The sequence below is a fragment of the Nomascus leucogenys genome, chromosome 16, assembly GCF_006542625.1.
Source record: "Nomascus leucogenys isolate Asia chromosome 16, Asia_NLE_v1, whole genome shotgun sequence".
Classification (NCBI taxonomy): Eukaryota; Metazoa; Chordata; class Mammalia; order Primates; family Hylobatidae; genus Nomascus; species Nomascus leucogenys.
In genome coordinates this window covers 61,470,079-61,489,847 of record NC_044396.1, presented here as the reverse complement: position 1 = coordinate 61,489,847, position 19,769 = coordinate 61,470,079, and the positions used below count along the sequence as shown (strand labels likewise).

The following is a 19,769-nucleotide window of genomic DNA, read 5'->3' as shown; positions in this document are numbered from 1 at the left end:
ATGTTAAGGGCAACTACTTAATGTTTCTTAAAGAAAAGAAATTCTGCATTCAGAATATTTTGAAAAAAACTATTGATGCATGGGTTGGCTTACCTGGTAATTATTTTTAGCCACATGGATGGGCTAAAATTTTCAAGTTCATTAGGCTTTCTACTTTAAATAATATTATAATCTTTACAGAATATGTAGCTGAGTTGGAAGATCAAAATAGAAACTGACATCCTTGCCAAACTTTGAAATGTTTTACCCTTAGCTAACTATCAATTTCTTTGAAAAGAGACATCTATAAATATCTGGAAACTGTTTAGTACCCTTTTGGAAGTTACTTCTATCTTAATTGTATTAAAGTTGAACCATGTGTCCAGAATCCTTTCCTTTCTGATATAAACTGTATTGAAAGCATTGTCCTAGTCTATAATCTTTGATCTTAGGCTCAAAAACATTATAGGTAGGATTTAACTCAAAAAACCTTTGAGGATTCTGACATCTTTTGAGGCAAGCTTATCTTGGAAAACTTAAATTTAATGCTATGATCTAAATGTTTGTATCCTCCCAAAATTTGTATGTTGAAAGTGATGGTATACCAAAGTTATGCTGTTAGGAGGTGGGGGTTCTTGAAAGGTGATTGGGTCACGGAAAACCCTCATGAATGGGATTAGTGTCCTTATGAAATAGGCCCAAAGGAATTCATTCACGCCTTCCACCATGTGAGGATGCAGTGAAAAGACTCTTTCTATGAACCAGAAGATGGCATTCATCAGACACTAAATCGCTGGCACATTGATCACCAACTTCCCAGCCTTTAGAACTATAAGAAACAACTTCCTGTTTGTAAGTAATAAATTTCTGTTGTTTATAAAGCAACCAGTCTATGCTATTTTGTTATAGCACCCAAATGAACTAAGATATCCTTTTTGTTACAAACATACACACACACACACACACAATCTTAACTAATCAAGAGTTTCAATACTTATAAACATTAAAACAAAAATTTGAAATTGACAACATATCCTGCATAACAATAACAAGCATGTTGTCCTGTCAATCACAACCCCACAGTGTAATGTTCTTACCCAAGTTAAGAAACAACTTTACCCTGATGTTTTTAAAATAAGGTACAATTTTAAAGTTACTTGTATTTAAAATATATTGTCTTATTTTTGTGTTAATAAAGATGAATATCATGCATTTATTTTGAAATATTTGATAACTATAATTTTAATATAATTTGTTTCCTGTATAATTCTACAAATTTTATTGTGTGTATTTAAACATAATATTCTGAGAAAGAGTTCATAGCCTTCACTTCACTTCCAGAGGGACTCAGAAAAGGTTAGGAACAACTGATTTAGGCAGAGGGTAAAGATACAAAAGATAGTGGGTCATAAGATTAGGATTTGGAAAACTCCAACAGTTAGAGGTCTAGCAGAAGACAGGTTAGCAAATAAGACTGACAGACAGCAGCCATGGGTGAGAGGGGAAGTAGAACACTATTGCAGTACAGAAATTAAGAAAAGAATGCATCTGAGGATGTAGAATCATCACTTGTTATCAATGCTTTTGGGAGGTTGAAGAGGGTGATAATCTCTCTTGACCTGGACATAGATTCAGTGAAATGGTGATTTCCATAAGGCCAAATTGAGTGAGTTGAGTGGGAGGGGAAGAAGTAGAGATAATCCAATTAAAAAGTTTTGCTTATAATGGGAGCAGAGGAATGAGGCTGTTCCTAGAGGGAGATATGTGATCAAGACATGGTTTTTATAAAAGATTGTAGTTACCAGGCCAAGTGACTATGCTGCTATGGCTGATGTAGCAGAGGGGTAAAATTCCAATGGAGGAGAGGGAGGGACAACTGTAAGAGAGAGATCATTGAGAAGAAGAGAGGCGCTGGAATCCAGGGGACAAGTGGAGGCAAGGTTAAATGTATGGGTCCAGATTCAGGAAGACTGGTAAATTTGGTGATGGGATAATGCCAGGTTCTTGTCTGATTGCTGCTGTTGCCTTGATAAGCATGAGGCAGTGTTATTAGTGCTGGAGAGAAGTGGGAAACAGGATTTTGGTAAGTAGGAAAGTGTATACCCCAGGAAAATGTACTGGAGTTCTTGAGCAGGAAAAAAGTGTTCATTTGAGGTTGTGACCATTATTTCTTTTCAAACCATGTTCATGGCTTAGACTACCTAATTCTGTTAAACTGTCCATACTACTCAAAGGAATATACATATTCCATGCAATCCCATTAAAATTTCAGTAATATTTTTCACAGAAACAGTAAAAGCAATCCTTAAATTCAAAAGATACCACAGAAGACCTGAAAAGCCAAAGCAATCCTGAACAAAAAGAACAAAGCTGAAGTCATCACATTTCCTGGTTTCAAATAATTTTATAAAGCTATAACAAATAGAGTAATCAAAAAAGCATCATACTTTGGGAAGCTGAGGTAGAAGGATCACTTGAGCCCAGGAGTTTGAGATCAGCCTGAGCAACATATGGAGACCTGAGACTCCAACTCCACAAAAAAAGTTTTTTTGTAAATTAGCCAGGTGTAGTGCCACATGCCTGTAGTCCCAGCTACTTGTGAGGCTGAGGTGGGAGGATCGCTTGAGCCTGAGACGTTGAGGCTGCAGTAAACCATGATCATGTCACTGCACTCCAGCCTGGGTGGCAGAGGGAGATCCTGTCTCAAAAAACAAAAAAAAAAAAAGAAAAAAGTGTCATGCTGGCATAAAAAGACGTGAGCCAATGGAACAGAATAGAGAGCCCAAAATAAACCCATGCATGTACAGTCAACTAATTTTTGAAAAAAATGCCAAGAATATAAAGTGGGAAATAACAGTCTTTTCAATAAATTATGCTAGGCAAACTAGATGTGCACATGAAAAAAGAAAAAATTGTTTAATCCGTGTATCATAAGTACCAGGAAATCAATTCAAAAGTTGATTAAATACTCAAAGACATGAAACAGTAAAACTAGAAGAAAACAGGGAAAAGGCTCCTTGACACTGGTCTTGGCAATGATGTTTTGGATATGATGCCAAAATACAGGCAAAAATAAACAAGCGAGATTACATCAAATTAAAAAGCTTTCTTGCAGCAAAGAAAGCAATCCTGAGTGAAATGGCAATCTATAGAATGAAATAATATGTTTTCAAGCCATATATTTGATAAGGGGTTAATATCCACAATATTAGGAACTCCGACAACTCAATAGCAAAAAACAAACAACAATAAACCAACCCAATTAAAAAAATAGACAAAAGACTCAATAAATATTTCTCTAAAGAAGACATATGAGTGGCTAAAAGCTATATGACGAGGTGCTCAACATCACCAATCATGGATCTGCAAATCAAAATCACCATTTCACCCCACAACTTTTAGAATGACTATTATGAAACAGTCAAAAGGTAAGTGTTGGCAAGAATGTGGAGAAAAGGGAACCCTGATACATTGTTGGTTTGTATGTAAATTAGTACAGCCATGATGAAAAGCTGTATAAAGATTTTTCAAAATGTTAAAAAATAGAACTATCATATAATCCAGCAATTCCACTTCTGGGTATATATCCAAAGGAATTGAAATCAGAATTTTTTTTTTGAGACAAGGTCTCATCTGTCACACATGCTTGAGTGTAGTGGTGCAGTCGCGGCTCACTGCAGCCTTGACCTCATGAGCTCAAGCAATCCTCCCACTCAGCCTCCCAAGTACTTGGGACTACAGGCGTGTGCCACCATGCCCAGCTAGTTTTTGAATTTCTTGTAGAGATGGGATTTTGTCATGTTGCCTAGGCTGGTCTGGAACCCCTGGGCTCAAGAGTTCTGCCCACGTTGGCCTCCCAAAGTGCTAGGATTACAGGCATGAGCCACTGCACCCGACCAGGATCTTCACTATGTGTCTGCACCTCCTGCCCATTAAAGCATCATTCACTGTAACCAAGATATGGAATTACCCTAAGTGTCCATCGATGGATAAATGAATAAAGAAAATTTAATACACACCTCCACATTCATCTACCCACTCTCCTCCACACTAGAATCATTCAGCCTGAGAAACGAGGGAAATCATGCCATTTGTGAAAACATGAATGGACCTAGAGGATATAATGTTTAAGTGAAAAAAGCCAAACACAGAAAGACAAATACTGTATGATCTCACCTATATGTGAAATCTAAAATAGTCCAACTGATAGAAGCAGAGAGTAGAATGATTGTCAGGGGCTAGGGTGATGGGGAAATGAGAATATGATGGTTAAAGTGTACAAAGTTTCAGTTATGTAAATTCTAGTGACCTATTATGCAGCACAGTTCCTATAGCTAACAATACTGCATTGTATACTTAAAATTTTCTAAGAGGATAGATCTTAAGTATTCTTACTACATACATGCACGCACACACATACACACACACAAACAATAACGAAGGGTGGGGGAGGAAAGTCTGGGAGGTGCTGAATATGTCTATGACCTTGATGGTAGTGACGGTTTCACAGGTATACACTTAGCCCCAAACTCACTGAGACGTATGCATTAAATAAATATAGCTTTTTACATGTCAATCATACCTCAATAAAGTGGTTTTTGAAAACATAGAAAATAAAGGCAAGTTATATATATATATATATATATATATATATATATATATAACATGTATCCAAAGATATAAAAGGAATGCTGACATATTATACGTATTATTGTTCCATACATATTAAATGTACCCAAACCAGGAAATATTTTTATGCTATCTGTAATATTTTATTCGTTTTAAAAATGAAGCAAAAAAATCACACTTGTATTTTGAAAAATTTTAAACTTATTTACAGTAAGTAGGTATATACACTTCTATTAGATTCACATTTTAAATATTTCTCTATCTCCATATATAGTATCATTTTTTCTATTCATTTTTCTATTCATATAGTACCAGTTTTTGCTATTAAAACATTTGAGAGTTAGTTACAATGTGGCACTTCATCCTTAAATACTTCAAGATGGAACAGGATCATTCTTCCCAAATATAAGTGTAAGACTCAAGAAATTTAACACTGAAACTACAATCTATGCTTAAATTTTTCCAAATGTCCAAATAATGTTTTGGATAGTTATGTTTTGTTTATTTATCAAGGATGACACATTGTTTTAAATTTTAATATATCTTTCTTTTAATCTAGCACAGGCCCTGTCTTTGCTTTTGCTTTTCTTTCTCTTTTTTAAAGTGTTTCATTCCTTCAAGACATTGACTTCTTTTTGAGAAATCCATGCCAATTGTTTTTCACAATGTAGTGGTTTTTATTTTTAAATGAGCCTTATCAGAAGTGTTGTGTAATTTTCTTCAACAAAGTTCAGATAAACACATGCATGCATGGACTAAGCTTTCAGAGTAGCCAGGTTTAGACAGGACTGTGTGTGGTCAGAAAAAAAAAGAGAGAGAAGTTAAGGTTAATAGTAAGGAGGTTCTAATGATAAACCAACCAATTTTAAGCTTAATAATGACTAAATTTAGGCTGGTAAGGAGGGAAGTGAGAGCATGTGGGGAGCAATGATAATGATAAAGGGGGAGTTCACTGGAAGTCTCTAAAAAGTCTTTATAACATGAAATAATTAGATCAGAAACACAGGAAATGCAACTAATCAGTGAATATGTCTGCTCTATTTTACTAAATTCGTCTACCTGAAAGCCCAATTTTTTTTGTAGGAGGTGAAATATGGGTGATAGACCCCACACACAAAATTATTTTATGAGTACCATTGCTAGAAGAATAGTACAGCATATACACAAATCCATGTGTGTGCATATGTGTGTATTTACACATGGATTTGTAAAGTTCTTTACTATAACTGACTTTGGGTCACACCTTCGAAAGAAGCACCCATAATTCTTTTACTTGATTATATTGCCAGTATCCCTAGCAAATCTGAGATATATTGTTGAAAGGCAATTGTCACATGAACCCCCAAATAAGTAATGAGATTAATGGTAGAACTGAGAAGAGAACCAGAGCACTCACTCACAAACTGTCAGTATCTCAGCCCAACTGAATGCTCCTCAGATCAGACAATATATATCATTACTTAAATCACCTGCATATCAGACAGGCTATGGTTTAATAAACATTTCTATTTCCATTATTCTACTCTGTGGCTGTTAGCCCAGCAAAAGCCCAACTTTGATATACGTAGCTGTCTAGGAGGGATACATTATCAAGGGTGTGCTCTCAACAAAATATTTTAAGCTAAAAAGTTATATGGCAACTGAAAGCCATTTTTTATCATTTAATTCTAGTGATCCCAGGCACAAAGTCGAGGCATTAATGGATGTGATAAGCACTGGCACCAACTCCTGTACCCAAAATTACTTTATGAACAACGTACCACCAGGACTGCAGGTTCTACATGCCTTTGTTTATTGACGTGTTTTACCATTGTAATCAAAAGCCAACATTCATTCAGTGGCCACAGGGTTTTGGCATAATATAAGGCTCTATTCATAGTGTGTGTGTGTGTGTTTTGATAAAGTGATACAGATTAAAAAAGGAAAATATGAATATTATTACCTTTTAAAAAGGCTATGAGAAAGGTACAGCAAGGAAAATAAACACTGAAAATTATTTTTCATTCATTTTTATTAAGAATTTACTGTGCTTCTTCTTATTATTATTGTTGATAAAGTAAGTGAAATAGACTATTTCAGTAGTAGTGTATGCTATTTAAATCATCTTCTTGCTTGAATTGCTGAATTGACTTCAGAAAAGGATCCCAGCTAAACAACATCTACATCTCACAGTAGCTTCATCTTAATTTATACAATAAGCACTTTCTGAAGTCCTCACATTAAGTTTTAATTCAGTAACACTTTCATCTTGAAAAAGTTACTGGCTGGGTGGCCTGAATCAGAAGCGGACCTGTTTGAAAGAATACACAATTCAGTTAGAGCCCCAAGGAGGACCAAAATACTGGCTTCAAGTGCCCTCTTGTGGCTGATAACAGAATAATCAAATATAATTTGAAGCCTGGAATAAACTGGCACAAGCCAAATTTTTCTCTTTTGCCACTTACTTATCAATAATTTATTAGGCACTGAAAATTCGAAGATAAATAAGATACAGTCCATGTCATAGAGTTCATAGCAGAACAAAGGCGAAGATGACTACAGATAATTTCAACCCTCCCTGCTAAGTGCTACTATAGTAATATTTATTCTATTTCAATCAAGTTACATTGGTCATCTTCATTTTTGTAGATATTCTTATGGTAATCAATATTAGAAATTCCTAAAAAATAAAAGCAGCTATTTTCCACACAAGTGTAATTCATGTACTATATCTCTGTACAACTAGAAAACACATTGTAAATAATTTTATATTTTTAAATTACTTCTAATATAACACGAATCCATATTTTTTGTTTATTCTATTAATAATATTTGTTTTATTATTTGCATTCCTTCCAGGTCAGCATTATCAGACCTATTATGCAGATAAGGAAACTGAGGTAGAAGGGTCAGTCTTACCTGGTAATTCAGATAAGACCGGAACCTGCATTAATTGCACCCGTTAGCTTTCTTGGCAGATTCACCCAATGACTTTCGTGTGGTTTCTAATGGTAAATTTGAGGGGGTTTATGAAGTCATTGAGTAACATGAGTCATTTACAAGACGGGTTTTACACACACACACACACACACACACATACACACACACACACTGGATCATTTCCAGTATCAGCTACTGAACAGCTGTCACAGCTCTCTTCAGTTGGATGGAGCTTTTGATCAAGTTATGAAAAGTCCCATATCCAATTACCAATCCCCAGCATCACCCATTTCTTGGCTTAGCACTGCTCAACCAAATGATACACTTACAATGCCAAAGCAAAGTGATTACATAAATAATTTAGTTGGGTCTTCTTTAATCCTATACGAGCAGCTTACAGTAATCCTAATTAGTATTTTACTCACCTGGTGCAGTCATGTAACAGTAATCCTATTGAATTTCCAACATTGAGCATGAAAGGGTGCAAGAATTTAAAGAATATATTCCTAGCTTACAGAAATCAATCATGTGAGTCAAGATGTTCACAAAGTTGGTTTATTTGAAAGATATAAGTGATTCTAGATACAAACTAGAGAACATTTGTAAGATGTCAAAGAACCCTATAGGTGGTGGGGTAGAGGTGGGGAGTTCTCAGCACTATCATTTTAAAGCTATGCTCTTTAGTATTCTAAATTGCTGTGATGTTCTCAATTTAGTTATTTTTAAATCCCATTTTAAAATATTTTCATAACGTTTTCATTTTTATATATTTTTGAGGTAATAAAATAGTATCTCTACGAGCAAATTTGGTTTATTTCCATATACAGTACTATGAAATAAGAACTATCCGCTATTTCTCACCTTTCCTGTGTACTATTTATGATTGTTTTCATTGTGATAATAGGCAGCAGAATGATGAGCATCCCTATCACTTACTTTAGAACATGGTTTTATAAGAGATGAAGTGAAACAAAAAACTCGTTTGGGTAGGTTTTGTGATTGTGTGCTTACCTCAGGCTCAAAACTTTACACAATTAAGCCCAGCTGGTTCAAACACTACACTTTAAATTCATCAGAAAGATGAAATTGTCTCTGGAAGTGAACCAAAGATCAATTTGAATCCTTTTCTCAACTATACCCAACTTGTACCTTTTCTCATACTCCCATACTGTTCATTCACTTGTTTGTTCCTTCATTTGTTCCCTTGCCCATTCATCCACAAATAAGCATCATACAGAGTCAGAGAAGTCATTTCCTCCTCTCCAGGGGAGGCCTGCAAAAGTTCAAGAACTACTGTGTTGAAGAGGACTTACGCATAGCTGCTTCTTATAGAAAAACAGTACTGGGGGATCTAAGTCAGAAGGATGTCTGAATGTTTTAGCAACTAAAGCTGAACTTTGAAGGGCAAACAGGAATGAGAAACATATGAGAAAGGGGGCTTCTGTGTTAACAGATTTTCAAAGGTACTTAGGGATGAAACTTTATAGTGGGGATTCTTTAGAGAAACAGGATGTCAGATCAAGAAGTGCCTAGGTGTTAATGCTGAATGAGTTTCATTCTACATTGAGAAATTCCAAGCAGGGGAATAAAATAACGACTTGAATTATTGCTAAGGCCACTTAAGCAACAGTGTGGAATAGATATTGGAGGGGGTACAGATCAACTAAGGCAAAGAAATACTAAGTCTACTACAATAATCTGGGCTTGAACTAAGACAATTATGAGGGCACGTAGTGGATAATTTACAGCCTTGCTATACTCAGAAGTGGTTCTCTATCAGCAGCGTGAGCACCAGGTGGGTACTCGCCAGAAATACAGAATCTTAAAGCCATGCCCCTTATCTTCAGAATCAGCATTTCAGTAAGCTCCTCAGATAATCTATATAGCTAGGAAGTACCATTCAGAAATAAGGAATATAGCAGGGGCAATTATTGGGGGGAAAAGTCATTATTTTACATAAGGTCAGTTTGAAGTGAGGATATTCTAAAAAGTTGATCCATAGCAGTTGGGTGTCTGGGTGTGGAGGCTAGGATGAAGTCTGGTTTGGAGACAGTTTAGCATTTATCAACCTGTATTTGAAGTCACGGTCTGACGCAAGTTTCCTGGGATTTGCTCAGGAAAAGTATATCCAGTTAGTGAGGCAGAGGGCCCTGGAGGGAGCCCTAGGAAACACCATTATTTACAAGTCCCAGACAGCAAAAGGTACTCCACAAGAAACAGAAGGAACTTCCAGTGGTAGGAAAAGCAATGTGAGGAGTGGGAAGAGAGTTCCAAGTGGCAGGATGGTCAACATTCGCATTTTCCAGCAGAAGTCACGTAAGAATAGACAAGAGTCCATTGGATTTGGCAATCCTGATGTCAGGGTAAAGCTAATGTGTGGAGATTACTTCCCATTAAGTTCTTTCTTGACCTTAGTATGTGGGGATGCAATTTAAAGATTCTGCATTCAAAGTTCAGATGAGTAGAGTATGTGGAAGGAACTTGGTATGGAGCCAACTTGCAAATGTTCTCTCTTCCATTAGATGGTAAATTCTTTGAAGCATAAGGAAGGCACATAAAGATGAGTAAGACCCAGTCCTAACCCTCAGAGTTTATAAACAATACGAATAAGACAACTGTAGTACAAGATGGGGCATTACAATTTATAAAATATTATGGGGACTCAAAAGAGGAATACACCATATGCAGTCAGAAAAGGTTGCTTACTTCTCAGCTGTTAACAGAGAACTGTACATACTAAATACTTAAACTACATTAATTGCTTTTGCACTCAACAAATTTGATGAATTAGTAATAAAGACAAAGTCCCATTCATTTCAAAATCCAAGCAAACTTCAAACTCATTCATGAGATATTTATTAAAATAACACATTTAGGGAAAAAAATCAATACAATGTATACATCATTACTGAAAACTGTATACCATCATACAAAAAAGGATTTTATTTTGGGAAACTGTTTTCTAATTTATGGCAAGTTTTACTTTCAGAAATAAAACCACAACAACACAATCTAATTCAATCTTAAAGGCTGGCATGCTGAGCAAGGAATGTTCTTATTCTTTGTAGGAGCTCCTTCTTTACACTGTCAGGTACCAGGGCTGAAAAACAAAAATAAAAAAATAAGAGTAAGAAGGTACCAATTAATACATGACAATTTAAGATCTGACATTTTGCTCAGGGTAAACAACATAAGCATTTCACAAATAACCCTCATGTTCAATTAAAAAAATAGGTAAAGTTATCTGACAAAGAAGTGTCTTCTTGCAACTCATCATTTTAAATGAACTATCCAATGCCTAAATGCACTGCATGTTGATGAGAAGAAAACATGAGAAAATTTTTTAGGAGTAAAGAAGACCATTTTTAAATACAGAGGCTATAACAGATGGATAAATTTGATTAAAACACAATAACAATTTATGCTGAATGAAAAATCACCATAAGCAAGGCCAAAAGATAAAAACTGAAGAAATGTTCTTACAGCAAAGGGCTGATCTTTCTACTATACAGTTGTTTCACACTGATAAGGAAAAGATCAAAAGACTAATAGAAACATGAGCAAAAGAGATGAAGAAACGGAGAGTTCTTGAACATAAAAGGGTCCCAATCTCAGAAGAGAAATGAAATTAAAACCACATTTACATAGCATATTTTACCAATCATAGGCAAAAATACAAAGGTCAATAATATACTGTGTTGGCTGGGTACGATGGCTCATGCCTGTCATCCCAGCAGTCTGGAAGGCTGAGGCAGGAGGATTGCCTGAGTCCGGGAGTTCAAGACCAGCCCGGGCAACATGGCGAAACCTGTCTCTACAAAAAGTAAAATTAGTGGAGCATGGTGGTGTGTGTCTGTGGTCTCAGCTACTCAGGAAGCTAAGGCAGAAGGATCACTTAAGCCTGGGAGATCGGGGCTAGTGAGCCATGATCATGCCACTGCACTCCATCCTGGGTGACAGAGCAAGATCCTATCTCAAAAAAAAAAAAAAAAGTACCTATATTTATACATATATAAAAATATACATATATTTATAAACATACATAAAATACATAAACATACATAATATATATTTTAAGTATACACATATGTAAAAATATATATGTATACATACACACTGTTGGCAACACTGTGTTGGCAAGACTAAGGGAGCACTTTCATATTAGGTGGAGTATAAACTGGTATATGTTTTAGAAGGTAATCTGTATTTTACTGAAATAATTCACGTATATACACTCCGAGCTAGTAAAAATCCAAAAAATTACAACTGTTATATGTTATACTTTTGACCCATTTGACTATTATCTATTCGGAATATTAAACCATAAATGCAAAAAAAAAAGGGGGGGGCTTAACTAAAACTTCTAATGTATTTACTTGTGTTCTGGGGAAATGGAAAACTTCAGATACACAGTTCAGTATTTCCATAAAAAAATTATACAAATCAAATAAGCCAGATATTCTTCTTTATAAACTGTTTAGTTTAAGCCAACCTACGAATCAAGACTATATAATTAATTCAAGTCCACTGGAAATGTAATCAATATGTATACTAAAAATAATTTTAATCAAAATTACGGTGATTGAGAACAGGATCAGTTAGTTGCATTGAAATAAGATGGGACTATAAAAGAATACCATGAGGGAGGTTTTGGTGGTGAGGGAACTGTTTGTTCTGTATCCTGACGGTGGTAGCTACATGAACCTATACATACATATAAAGTTCACAGAACTGCACACTAAAAAAACAACAATTTTACTGTGTTAAAAAATATGTCTACTCTTAACAACAGTAAGAAGACTAAGAACATAAATTAAAACATCTATTTTTACTTCTCTTTTCTTTATTTGCTCATTCTCTAGCAGGGGAGCTACAAGACATTGAAATGTCCAAGGTTTAAGTATTGAAGGAGAAGCAAAGGATAGTTTCTAACTTGTATAGCTGGTTCCTAAATAATGTTAACAGACTAAGTGTAAGTCACAGAAGAAAACAAAAACAAAATGAATATAGAGAAATTTAAAAATATAAATTCGTAAGCGGAATAATAATTTTTTTTCCTTTCCCCGAGACATACTTGAAGAAAAAGTCATGTGTTTCAGTTGTAAACAGGCCTAAAGAGATGGCTGGCAAGGACCATGGGATTCTATAGCTTATTCCCAGCAGGGAGGAGTTCAAAAATTCATGTTCTGTAGTAATAATTTTCAAACTTATTTACTTTTTACACTTAAATTCTTTTCACAATTTCTGTGTGAGAAAACAACTTGGGCCATCTAATTTACCTTTCAGTTACAACCCCAACTTTACCAAAGTAAATGAAAATAATGTAGTTATATCTAAGATAACAATGATGTAGCTCCTGACAACATTTACTACACATCATCAGTTTTAATATAATTATTTCCTATCTTAACTTTGCCTTCTGTAAACAAGGCATTAAAGGTTGAAATTAAGAAGATGGTTGCATTGTGAGTCTTAAATATGAATTACTCTGAACATGAAGTCATGGAGCTACCAAATTCTTAAGTAGACATTTAAGAAGACAGACCTTCATTAATTTTTAATAAGGAGATAAAGGGGCAATGACTCAGGGGTTGGAATAAGACTTTGAATTATTAAATATTTAAGTGGAGTCATGCCATATCTGATAAAGTTTATAAATTCTAGCTTCATGTAGTATTTGACACTGCAGAATCCCATATTTTAAAAATTATTAGCTTGAATAACTGTATCAACTTGCATTGGTGCACTGTTCTAGAGTACAAGAACACTGAAACCTAGTATCTCATTTGTTACTCCCAGACTATGCTAGGAGGCAGGTAGGCAATTTTAACTCTTTACAAGAGGCAACACAGGTAGTGCTTTTCCTTAAAAACCGACAGAAAATCTGAATTAGCAAGAGATTTTTTAAAAAATCATGTCTGCAGCATGTTTCCTTTAACACACTCTGTATTCCTTACCTCTGCCTTTTGGAGTGATTTCAGCCACCAAGTCATCAACAGTAACGTGTTCTAGTCCTTTTTCTTTAATTACCTCTTATGCAAAAGCAAAAAACAAATCATATCATTTAAAATCATTATCTGTAAGAAAGATTTTCATAGAGGAAGGGTTAAGATCATGTTTTTAGAGTGTAGACTGGTTTTTTTAAAAAAAGGACACTGAAAATTTAGTTCAACCTTACAAACACATCAAGTATTCTTTAGATCTAAAAGATAAAAGTCTGTTCGTAAGTCTCAGCTAAATAACCAGCAACTTAATAAATAATTGTGACACTTACAATAAATTTAGACTGTAATATTCAAATCTAACATCTGTAAAATGCCAAAAACTTTAACTGTTATAATTAACATTTACTAGATCTCTATTAGGTGCTTTACAACATTTAATATTCACGATGATCTAGTGGGCTAGGCATTTTCCCACATCACAGGTGAGGCAACTGAGGCTTAAAGATTAAATAAGTCATCCAGCCCTGAGTTGAAATCCAGCTCTTTCAGTGATGAAAATCTATATGACCTTAAAGTCTATGCTTTTACTAATTTGTCACATTGCCTTCTTACAGTTAATATATAAAAAGTTTATTATTTTTATTTGTAGAAACCATTACAATGGGGATTCATTAAAAATATCCAGAGTTCCATTATATCAAAAGCTGACACAGAAAGGAGGCTCCCCTTAGTGACATGTATAATCCATCAAATGGTATCATCAACAATACCCAGCAATTTAATAAGCTTCCCTTCTACTTTTTTTTTAAGTGCACTCTAAGAGCTTTCATAGATGAATTTTTCAAATTTTCACTGTTAAAGACAGGAAAGAGATAATTTCTATAAGTCTGCCAACCCTAAAGTGTTCCATTTAAGTTAAAACATAAGAAACAATAAAGTTGTTGAAAGACATGAGATTCCATATTCTGATGTCAGAGAAAATCTTAAGTGCTCATGTTTCACTTAACAGAAACAGAGAAAATTTCTTAAAAATTTGGGAACTAGGTCTACGTATGTCACCAAGAGGAAACCATTACAAGATTAAATTCCGTATTTGTTTAAAATCATGCTTGAATACTTAATATACCTTAAAATAAGCAACCCCCAAACCAATCCTGATCAGAAAAATGGGATTAGTTTATCTTCCAAATGAAACTGATTACCTTTACAGTGTGCCTTCAACTGATCTTTCCAGCCACATTCAATTAATTTAGCTCTCAGCAACTCTTTGAGGCTGTTGAAACAGAAGTATTTTCAAATTGAACAATGTATAACTATCTTAGACAGGAATGTATGAAGCAAAGGGTCAGTGTTCAACTAAAAATTCCCTGCCTTCCAGTCACAATACTTTAACTGTGGCCTAATCTTGGTTCGATTGCTAAATAGTTCTTTGATCTTATGCAAGTACGTAAATTCTGGGCCTTTCATTTCATCTGGGTCTCATTTAATGAGTAAAATTAAATGAAGTGGAGGGGCTAAAATACTTTTCAAGAGGCTCTATTCTTTGGCCACGTTACATACTTTCTACTGTCCTCTACCAACAGGAATATCGTGGGTCTTGTACAACATCTAGAGAGTATTAACTGAACCTGGAGCAGCTGCACCTCTGAAATCTTCAAATTCCAAAATCCATTCTTTAACCTCAACTTCTTATCCTTTAGCTCTACTACTTCCCCCATTACCTCTAACTTCACAGGCTACCCACTTCTTTGATCCCAGCCTATCAGGCCCTTCTAAACTACAAAATGACAATGGTATTTCATTGACTTAAGATTGTTGTTCTCCCCACATTTTAACGATTCAGTAATTGGCATGCCCCCAGTGTTTTCTTTTTCTCAATGGCAAAAAAGTGGCAGTGTATATGCAACTAATGGCATCACAGGTGCAATAAAATATTTTCTTATCCTTTTGCTATATCCACTTTTACAAATCTTCAATCCTCAACCTAAATCATTTAACTTCTCAGGTTAAAAATGTCACATCCCAAACAAATTCTCTTTCCCTACAAACCACTTTCACTATCCCTAGACATCCACTATGTGACATTCTCATCTTAATATTTAATTAGGTCTTTCAATCTTAATAGGGCCAAAATCCAACTTTTGATTTTCTACCACTTCATCCTGTTTGTTCTTCTTCTGAGAATGGCAATTCCATTCTTCTGGTTCTTCAGACTAGGAATCTCTGTAGTATCCTTCCGCTCAGCTGCCTTGTTAACACTACACATCCAATCTATGAGCAAATCCTATTGGGTTCAATTTAAAACATATACCTAGAATTCACCTTTCTCACTATCTCCACCATTACTACCCTAGTTCAAGCCATCATCTCTTCTCTAGAATATTACCATAGCATTCTAGGTTGTCTCCCTGCTTCTTCCCTTGTACATTTAGTTCTTCTCCTGCTGCTCAAAAACCTCCAGTGCCTTTCCAATTTACTCAGAATAAAACTCCAAGACTTTATTACAGCCTACATGATCCTTCGTGATCTGCCTTCTCCCCAGCTATGCCACTGACTTGATCTCCACTTTCCCTCACCCAATTTACTAAGTCTCCCTAGCATCCCTGTGCTCCTCAAAAACGAAAGGCAAGCTCCTATCTCAGGAACTTAGAGTCCCTGCTCACCATCACATCCTTCTGATTTTTTTTTTTTTTTTTTTGAGAAGGAGTTTCACTCGTCACCCAGGCTGGAGTGAAGTGGCACGATCTCAGCTCACCGCAACCTCCGCCTCCCGAGTTCAAGCGATTCGCCTGCCTCAGCCTCCCGAGTAGCTGGGACTACAGCCCATCACCATGCATGGCTAAGTTTTGTATTTTTAGTAGAGATGGGGTTTCACCAGTTTAGCCAGGATAGTCTCAATCTCCTGACCTTGTGATCCGTCAGCCTCGGCCTCCCAAAGTGCTGGGATTACAGGCATGAGCCACCGCGCACAGCCTCCTTCTGATTTCTTGTTTTTTCTATCTAAAATACTACACCTCTTTATTTTCTGCTTTATTGTTCCTCTAGTGCTCATCACCATCTGACATTATTACACAGTTTTATCTGTCTCCTCCCATTAGAATGCAAGCTCCATGAAAACACAGACTCCATTTTTGTCTACTACTGTTACCTCCAACACCTTAACAGGGCATGGCATATGATAGAAAATCAGTAACTTGAAGCTGCACGAATCAAAAACAAAAAAAAAACAACACACAATCCGTACTCCTTACCAGCAGTACTATCTTCTAACGCTACCCAAGGCAGTTATAGATGCCTCCTTCCTCATTTTGAGGGTTGCTGTCTCTACATTTTATTAAAATTCTAAGATCTCCTTCCAATTTTTGGAGTTTTCCATTTTCAACCCTATATAGTCTTCTACCTCATTTTTCTGCCATCTATCTTGTCCCCTTCAAGTCCAAGCTCCACACCAACAGAGTAAGCTTCCTAAAGTGTAAACGTGATCTAGTCATTCCCTTTCTTAAAACTTTAAATGACTCCCATCATCCAAAAATAAAGTCAGCAACAGATGTACCTCTTTTTCTTATTGTGTGAGATCTTATGTGATCACCTTAATGCCCAGGTTGAGTTGAAAGATTCCCCCTTCCTTATACATATTTGTCTTATTCACTTTATAACCCTGCCTCTGGGAGCCTTTCTTGATTCCTCGGCCCCTTCTTTGTACTTCTAAACCTGTTGATTCTGCAAATATTTACTTGGCCAATTATGAACCAAACAAAGCATTAGATGCTGGGTATAAAATGTTGTTTTTGGTGTTAAAGAACTTATACTGGAGGATACAAACTAGCCAAGTAGATTGTTAGAATACAATGTTGATTAAATGCTATGATGGAACAAGATATTTGGGACTTAAAAATATTCCTTGAAAAGACAATATATAAATTAGACCTGATAGTTGAGCTAGAATTAGCTAAAAAGTAAGAGAAGGAAGAATGTTTTAGAGAGTGGAAACAGCACTTGCTGCTCCAAGGTTGAGAGCTTGGTAAATGCAGCTGGTTCCACAACATTGTCTCCCTGTTAAAACCCAGGTAACATTATGTCTCCAGTTGTAACTCAGGTATGTACTTTTTCTTCTCCATCAAATTATCTTTAAGAGCCATATCTTGCTCATCTTTCTACATCACCACTTCCCTCCAAGTCCTGCAATACTTAACACACCTAAATTATTTTTTCCAGATGTTTGGAATAGAAACTTTTATAATCTCAATTGTCTGTTAATTCTTTCCAGTGACATGTTTCATTTCTTGTTTAGATTCTTACAAGCTAACTATTAAAGACGGCGAAATGTAATTTATTAACACAATCTATTACTTACCGTTCTCTTTCTCCAGTTTCTATCAACTTTTGGTTAATCGCTGCTCTCATCTGCGCATCTTTGTTCATCTTGCTAACCTGGGCATCAACATGTATTTTCAGATATAGAACATTTACAAAGCATTTTCTTCTAAATCCTCTAGGCAGGCATCCTAACATGTTTACCATTCTATTAACTGAAGGGGTGATACATTTCAAGTGTGTTAACAATGCCATTACTCTTTATTAAACACTTCTGTGCTTGGCACTGGGCTAATGCAGTGTGCATTTGCCTTTTTTAAACATCACATTTAATTCCCAGAACGTATTGTTACATATTCATATTAATAAAATAATCTGTATTTTACTGATGAGGAAACTGAGGCACAGAGATAGAAACTGGAAAGGCAGAATTTGAACTCAAGTACTTTGACCCTAGGAGCTCCCAAACTGAACATAACTGCCGATCACTTCTGCACAGACTGCATCCAAAAATTCGGATAAGTCATATATACTAAACATCAAAAAAAGATTAAACACTATTAGTAAAAAAATAAAATTACCAGGCCGGGTGCAGTGGGTCACACCTGTAATCCCAGCACTTTGGGAGGCCCAGGCGGGTGGATCACGAGGTCAGTTCAAGACCAGCCTGACCAAGATGGTGAAACCCCGTCTCTACTAAAAATAGAAAAATAAGCCGGACTTGGTGGCAGGTGTCTGTAATCCCAGCTACTCAGGAGGCTGAGGCAGAAGAATCGCTTGAACCCGGGAGACAGAGGTTGCAGTGAGCCGACATTGCGCCGCTGCACTCCAGCCTGGGTGTCAGGGCAAGACTCCGTCTCAAAAAAATAATAATAATAATAATAATTAATCAAAAAAATAAAATTACTAGATAAGGCTCTAAGTGTTTTGCCTTACTCATCACTAGAATGAACCCACAATTACAACTGCTAAACCTAAGTGTGTGGATGTGTGTGTTTACACACACATTGCTGGTGGGATAAGGAGAAAACAAATCTCAAACAAATTCCTAACTTACAAAGTCCACAATTTTCAGTAAAAACAGACAACCCAAACCAAAATGATGTTGAAAGGAGAGGAAAGTTAGGTTTTGAAAGAGTTCAAGCCACTTAAAAGTTTAAATTAAATAAAACTTGGCGTAAACTAACGTTTTCCCATCTAATCTGTCACTAACTTGAGATTACTTTTGTTGTCTTCCATCTGGCCTATTGAAAATTCAGACTGGCAATGAGTTTCCAGAGTTGATTTTTTTTTTCTTTTTTGAGAGGAACAGGGAAAAGGAGAAGTTGAGTGAGAACTAGGAAATGCTTACTTTTGTAATTGGAGGCTAACATTTTCAAAATAACTACAAGGTCTAGTCAGTACCATTCCTGGAATATTGAACTTGATCTCGTCTTGGCTCCTAAAATACGGATAGTGACCTTGGACAAGTCACTTAATTCTTAAAGGCCTCAGTTTTCTCACTGGTAAAACAAGGGCGCTAGGGTATCCCTCCCAGTTCAGACATTCTTAGGGAAAATAGAACAGGGCGGAGACAGCGGGAGAGGCGGGAGGGGAGGAGCCAGAAAACAAAGCGAGGACTGGCTTCAGGCCAACTCCGGTAGCACGCCCTGTCGGAGAGCCCTACAGGCCCGCGAGCGCGGGTCGGGGACGCTAACGAAAGACAGTACATCGAAAGGAGCCTGGGCTGGGCCCGGGTCCCGGCCCTGAGGACCACGGGCATAGCTCACCACCATCACCGCGGGCGAGGGCCGTCCCTTCCCAGCGACGAAATGACCCTTGCGCTGACGACCGTTACCTACCACACTCTTCGGCTGCCCGGACTTAGACCCTCAGTAGCTCGGGCACCTAAGCACACAGAAAGCTAGAACACGCATTTCCGGGGCGGGGTCTCGCCACCCTGCCTATAATGTGAGAATTTAACCAGCGCGGGCCGCCTCCTGG

At 36.4% G+C, this 19,769-nt stretch overlaps 1 protein-coding gene across 2 annotated transcripts; it reads right to left on the bottom strand.

The window, feature by feature from the left end:
- Positions 1–8,068: 8,068 nt before the first annotated feature.
- Positions 8,069–19,707, bottom strand: ENY2 (ENY2 transcription and export complex 2 subunit). Of its 2 annotated transcripts, none has more exons than XM_003256112.4 (5): positions 19,556–19,707; positions 17,827–17,903; positions 14,675–14,745; positions 13,485–13,559; positions 8,069–10,627 (listed from the first exon to the last, which is right to left on the bottom strand). In XM_003256112.4, the coding sequence occupies exons 1-5, from the start codon at positions 19,559–19,561 to the stop codon at positions 10,551–10,553; spliced, it is 306 nt and encodes a 101-aa protein (XP_003256160.1). In that variant the 5' UTR covers positions 19,562–19,707; the 3' UTR covers positions 8,069–10,550. The 2 variants fall into 2 exon arrangements, with proteins under 2 accessions (XP_003256160.1, XP_003256162.1); XM_003256114.4 differs by having other exon boundaries at positions 19,628–19,705.
- Between the last annotated feature and the right edge of the window lie 62 nt (positions 19,708–19,769).

What these genes read in the sequence shown, in the direction of transcription:
- ENY2 (XM_003256112.4), bottom strand. An exon ending in GTTGAAGGCACACTGTAAAG is followed by an intron (nt 13,560 to 14,674) that starts GTAATCAGTTTC and finishes CTTTTGCATAAG; the next exon opens with AGGTAATTAAAGAAAAAGGA. An exon ending in AATCACTCCAAAAGGCAGAG is followed by an intron (nt 10,628 to 13,484) that starts GTAAGGAATACA and finishes TTTGTTTTTCAG; the next exon opens with CCCTGGTACCTGACAGTGTA.